At 34.7% G+C, this 6,542-nt stretch overlaps 1 protein-coding gene across 5 annotated transcripts in view; it reads left to right on the forward strand.

Moving 5' to 3' along the window:
• Positions 1 to 6,094, forward strand: part of NNT (nicotinamide nucleotide transhydrogenase) — a 104,002-nt gene extending 97,908 nt beyond the window's left edge. For all 5 annotated transcript variants that reach the window (XM_032135259.2, XM_032135260.2, XM_032135258.2 and 2 more), the window contains 3 exons: positions 626 to 744; positions 3,142 to 3,257; positions 4,787 to 6,094. In XM_032135259.2, the coding sequence (XP_031991150.1) occupies positions 626 to 744; positions 3,142 to 3,257; positions 4,787 to 4,936 (385 nt within the window). In that variant the 3' untranslated portion in view covers positions 4,937 to 6,094. The remainder of the gene's footprint in view (positions 1 to 625; positions 745 to 3,141; positions 3,258 to 4,786) is intronic.
• Positions 6,095 to 6,542: the final 448 nt, after the last annotated feature.

The following is a 6,542-nucleotide window of genomic DNA, read 5'->3' on the forward strand; positions in this document are numbered from 1 at the left end:
GCTAATTTTTGTATTTTTAGTAGAGATACAGTTTCACTATGTTGGCTAGGCTGGTCTTGAACTTCTCACCTCAAGTGATCTGCCCGTCTTGGCCTTCCAAATTGCTGGGATTACAGGCATTAGCCACCATGCCCAGCCATCTCCCTACCTTTGAACAAAGTGGTTAAAGTTGAATGTAAAGTCAGCTTTTGATAGAATAATGTTGATTTTTCATGGGCAACATTTAATTCCAGGCTAGATGAATAGGCTTTTAAAGTTTCAATATTTATCAGAAAGTATGAGAGAACACAGTGCTTTTTAAATGTAAGGTGATATTATTTATTAACATTATTGGAAGCTCACTGCACTGAAAACATATATGGAAGAGTCTGGTTCCAAAGTTAAGCTTTTATTTTTCTGAGGGAAGTTATAGTTTCTGCACACTAAGATACTGAATCTTCACCTTCAATATTTGTAAATTGACTATATATCTGGACTACTTCTGTTTCATTCTGTAGAGATTAGATAGTACCAGAAAAAAGCAGAGGTGCCAAGAACAAAGTGTGCAGATTTGGAGGTGATATTGGGGTCTCTGTACATTATGTCCTGTCAAGTAAAGCCAGCTCTTCATTTGTTTCATGTATAGGTTTGGAATTCACCCAGTTGCAGGCCGAATGCCTGGTCAGCTTAATGTGCTGCTGGCTGAGGCTGGGGTGCCATATGACATTGTGTTGGAAATGGATGAGATCAACCATGATTTTCCAGGTAAGTGATGGGGGCAATGGTGAAGTTGAAATATTCTTACTATGAATAAAGCAGTGCAGGTTTGGGATATAAATTGTAGATTCAGTGAAGACTGACTAGTCAGATGAAAAATAACTTGTACATGGTAGATAATAAGCTGAAATTAAATAAGTGAAATATAGTATTGAATAAGGTACAAAAGATTCGTAAACAGCACAGGTAAATTTTTCTCCTCTGTGAAGAACTGAAGGATGGTGAAAACCTTGGTATGTAGTATAGAAATGTTGAAGACTGGGGATCTGGGCAGACCTGGCTTTTGAATCTAGATCCTGATTCTCAGTAGCTTGTTACCCAACCTCAGGCTCTTCATTTGAGTGCTTCTATTGATAATTTAGTGTCTGATTCTTGCCAGTCTCTGAGATTTTACTGGTTTCCAATTGTACTAACGTATGACTGGTGAAGTAGTTTTCTCTTTCTGTTCTTTTAAAAAAGTACTAGAATTTCCCTAGATAAGGTGCTGTACGTTGTAGCTGTCATAGGGTAGATGTTGAATGGTAACGACATTTGGCCCAAGCCTATGCTTGTTAAAATTAAACCACTTCCCTCTGGCAAATATCCACTGTAAACTTAAAAAATGCTGTTTATTAGAAAAAGTATTGAAATTGTGTGTATGTCTAGATTCACATGTCATTTTTTTGGCAACAGTCTAAGGTAGTTTATATTGCAGTTCTTAAAGAGAAAACTTAGGCCATTTTAATTTTATGTCCCTTTTCAGATTCCACTGTTGTTAAATTATGTGTGACACCAGCCAGTTCCAGGAATTATGGACATGGCTTTAATGCAGATTTTGAGACCATTGTCTATTAGACATCAGATTGCATCTCAAGGGATCATCTTATTTTATTTTTATGTATTTTTTTAACTTTTATTGTAGATTCAGGGGTACATGTGCAGGTTTGTTACCTGGTTATATTGTGGGATGCTGAGGGTTGGAGGTCGTGAGTGTAGTACCCCACAGTTTTTCAACCCTTGCCCATGTCCCTCCCTCCCCATTCTGGTAGTCTCCAGGTTCTATTGTTGCCATATTTATGTCCCTGAGTACCCAGTGTTTAGCTCCCACATATAAGTGAGAATGTGCAGTATTTGGTTTTCTTTTCATGTGTTAATTTGCTTAGGATAGTGGCCTCCAGCTGTTTCCATGTTGCTCGAAAGGACATGATTTCCATCTTTTTTTATGGCTGTGTAGTATTCCATGGCACATATGTACCACATTTTTTTTTATCCAGTGCACCGTTGATGGACACCTAGGTTGATTCCATGTCTCTGCTATTGTGAATAGTGCTGTGATGAACATGCTAGTGAATGTGTCTTTTGGTAGAAAGATTTGTTTTCTTTTGGATATGTATGCAGTAGTGGGATTGCTGGGTCAAGTAGGAGTTCTAAGTTCTTTGAGAAATCTCCAAATTGCTTTCCACACTGGCTGAACTAATTTGTATTTCCACAAACAGCATGTAAATGTTCCATTTTCTCCACAGCCTTGCCAGCGTCTGTTATTTTTTTGACTTTTTACTAATAGCCGTTCTGACTGGTGTGAGAGAGTAATTTCATTGTCGTTTTGCTTTGCATTTCTCTTACGTTTAGTGATGTTGAACATTTCTTCATGTTTGTTGACCACTTGTATGTGTTATTTTGAGAAATGTCTGTTCATGTCTTTTGCCCATTTTTTTAAATGATTTTTTAAATTTTTTAAAAATTTATTTTATTTTATTTTATTTGCTTGTTGAGTTCCTCATAGATTCTGGATATTAGACCTCTGTCCAATGCATGCATAATTTGTGAATATTTTCTCTCATTCTGTAGCTTGTCTGTTTACTCTCTTGTTAGTTTCTTTTGCTAGGCAGAAGCTTTTTACTTAGGTCGCACTTCTCAATTATTGCATTGTTGCATTTGCTTCTGAGGACTTCATCATAAATTTTTCCCAAGGCTGATGTCCAGAATGGTGTTTCCTAGGTTTTCTTCTTGGATTCTTATAGTTTGAGGTTTAAGTGGTCATTTTAAAGGTTGAAAGTGGAATGCAAATTTCATAAAATTGTGTGACCCTATAGCAAGATCATTTTGAGATCATAAAAGTTATAAAGTCAGATTAGGTAGATTTATTGAGAGTGGAGAAGCATAATAATGCAGGCTGTAGTCAAGATAGTCAAGTTCAAATGCAAGACCTACTGCGTTTTAGCTGTGTGACATTGGCCGAGTTGCTTAACCTCGCTGATAAAGTTCTTTGTAAAGTGCTTGGCACAAGTGCGAATCCTATATTTTTGTTATTGTTATTATAAAGTAAAGATCACTATAATTTGTCTGGAAATATGTGAAAGTGACTATTTGAGTTTTATATTCTTTCTTTTTTGTTTTATTATATAGATACTGATTTGGTCCTTGTAATTGGAGCTAATGACACTGTTAATTCAGCAGCTCAAGAAGATCCCAACTCTATTATTGCAGGCATGCCAGTCCTTGAGGTCTGGAAATCAAAGCAGGTAAAGTTTCAGACTTGTATTTCATTCTGATAATCAAAGGTCACTTAAAATATACACACAGAACTTTCTTTGATACATTTGATAAGAAATGATGATGCCTTCTAGGAGGCCAGGAGTAAGAGTATGTTTAGGGCCCAGTTTCCTATATCCAGCTTCTGTCTGTTCTCCGGCCACCAGAGAACCTGAGTGAATGCCCTAATCACAAGTAGAACCAGATGAGATTATGTGGGTGGATTAACAAAATCTGTAACCACAGCTGAAAAAAGAGCTGTGAGCTTTTGTAATGAGTCTGGCTAAATTCCAGATCAAGTCCTGTGAAGCAGATGGCTTCCCTCTGGGACAGTGAGTAAGTATCAATCGCCTTCATATGCCAAGATGAGCATATTTTTTTCACTTAACTTTTTGAAAGGGAATTTATAAGTTGTTATAGAGTGTCTAGCAGAAAGGTGATTTAGAAATCCAAACAATAATGTGGCATAATGAAGCAAGCTTCGCTCATGCATATTACTCCTGAAAAAGCTAATTGCTAGATTTTAGATATCTCAAAGGCTTGTAAATTTTCCTCTGCCTCAGCAGCAGGCACATTTTACCACTACTGAGTCACCTCTGCATTTAAAAAATCATAACATAATGTACATTTCCATTTAATTTTGTTTCTTTTTATTGTAAATATGGGAGTTTAAAACTTAGTATTTGTGATGAGTGAGTAGACATAAAATATATTTGTTTATGTGTGTATGAAAAATTGTATCAGTAGTCAACATTTGAGAATTTGCAGAGTGCATTACTATACTAATGCTATAATAAGAAGAATACATTTGCACTGCTTCTATTTTTTAATAGATTACATGTCCTAGTAGACCATAGAAAGGCTTTTCATTTCATTAAGAAATGACTTGATATTCAGCAGGACAGCAACATCCATAACACATCATTGTAAATGTCTATAGCATATCAATATTATAGATTGACTTACCTCTTCCATTTTGATTTACAGGAACATTCTGTTAGTATAGCTCTGTTATTGTGAGAAGCTTGATTGCTCTTTGGGCTTTTGTTCTAGAACTTTCTGATATACTTTAAAGTCATAGAAAAGAATAACATTGTTTTCCTACTCAACCTCATCTATTTTAGAATTTGTAGTGGAAACTTATGCACTAAACTTGTTTTCTTTAGCACATTCATAGAAAGATGCTTATTTTACTGACTAGAAAATGATATACATGGTCTTTATATATAGAGAAAAAGCACTAAGAAGAAAATAATTGTAATCTTATCACTCAGAGATAAATTATTAACATGACTTTTTCTCTAATGGATTTAACAATAAGGGCACACCTAAGTATTAAAGTTAATACAATGTAAACGTACGTTAAAAATATTTCTTGTGTATTTTTAAAGTCCCTGAACTAAAGAATTAGTAGTGGCACATGCCTTGTTCAAAGGTAGTGAAGAGCAATGTTTGTTTGCTTAACATGTCCTAGGTTGGTCTGTTAAATACACTCTCTCATTTAATCTCTGGTTCTCAGGTGATTGTTATGAAGAGGTCTTTGGGTGTTGGCTATGCTGCAGTGGACAATCCAATCTTCTACAAACCTAACACGGCCATGCTTCTAGGTGATGCCAAGAAAACATGTGACGCGCTTCAGGCGAAAGTTAGAGAATCCTATCAGAAGTAAATATTAAGGATCAAGCTGTTGGCTAATAAAGCCACCTCTGCAGTTGTGGGAACAGGCAAATAAAGTATCAGTATACATGGTGATGTACATCTGTAGCAAAGCTCTTGGAAGAAAATGAAGACCGAAGAAAGCAAAGCAAAAACTGTATAGAGAGATTTTTCAAAAGCAGTAATCCCTCAATTTTAAAAAAGGATTGAAAATTCTAAATGTCTTTCTGTGCATATTTTTTGTGTTAGGGATCAAAAGTATTTTATAAAAGGAGAAAGAACAGCCTCATTTTAGATGTAGTCCTGTTGGATTTTTTATGCCTCCTCAGTAACCAGAAATGTTTTAAGAAACTAAGTGTTTAGGATTTCAGGACTTACATTATACATGGCTCTGAAATATCTGACACAATGTAAACATTGCAGGCATCTGCATTTTATGTTTTTTTCTCAACAAATGTGACTAATTTGAAACTTTTACGAACTTCTGAGCTGTCCCCTTGCAATTTAACCACAGTTTGAATTAACCATATCAAATCAGTTTTAATTTTTTAAATTGTACTTCAGAGTCTATATTTCAAGGGCATATTTTCTCACTACTATTTTAATACATTAAAGGACTAAATAATCTTTCAGAGATGCTGGAAACAAATCATTTGCTTTATATGTTTCATTAGAATACCAATGAAACATACAACTTGAAAATTAGTAATAGTATTTTTGAAGATCCCATTTCTAATTGGAGATCTCTTTAATTTCAATCAACTTATAATGTGTAGTACTGTATTAAGTGCACTTGAGTGGAATTCAACATTTGACTAATAAAATGAGTTCATCATGTTTGCAAGTGATGTAGCAATTATCTCTGGTAACAAAAGAATAAAATCAAATATTTCTGCCTGTTACAAATATCAAGGAAGACCCGCTACTATGAAATAGATGACATTAATCTGTCTTCGCTGTTTATAATAGGGATGGATTTTTTTTGAAATCAGTGTGTGTTTTGAGGTCTTATGTAATTGATGACATTTGAGAGAAATGGTGGCTTTTTTTTAGCTACCTCTTTGTTCATTTAAGCACCAGTAAAGATCATGTCTTTTTATAGAAGTCTAGATTTTCTTTGTGACTTTGCTATTGTGCCTAAAGCTCTAAATATAGGTGAATGTGTGATGAATACTCAGATTATTTGTCTCTCTATATAATTAGTTTGGTACTAAGTTTCTCAAAAAATTATTAACACCTGAAAGACAATCTCTAAACCAGAAAAAGAAGTAGTACAAATTTTGTTACTGTAATGCTCGTGTTTAGTGACTTTAAAACACACAGCATCTTTTGGTTTTATAATCAGTTTCTGTTTTGCTGTGCCTGAGATTAAGATCTGTGTGTGTGTGTGTGTGTGTGTGTGTATGTGTGTGTGTGTGTGGTAAAGCCGAAAAGACTTTTTTTAAAGTTTTAAGTGATAAATGCAATTTGTTAATTGATCTTAGGTCACTAGTAAACTCAGGGCTAAATTATATAATGAATATTCTATTAGAAGAAAGTAAACACCATCTTTATTCGTGCCCTTTTCCTTCTCTCAAAGTAGCGTAGCTATATCTAGAAAGAAGCAATTTTGATTTCTT

This window comes from Hylobates moloch, unplaced genomic scaffold (assembly GCF_009828535.3).
Source record: "Hylobates moloch isolate HMO894 unplaced genomic scaffold, HMol_V3 SCAFFOLD_17, whole genome shotgun sequence".
NCBI classification, from domain to species: Eukaryota; Metazoa; Chordata; class Mammalia; order Primates; family Hylobatidae; genus Hylobates; species Hylobates moloch.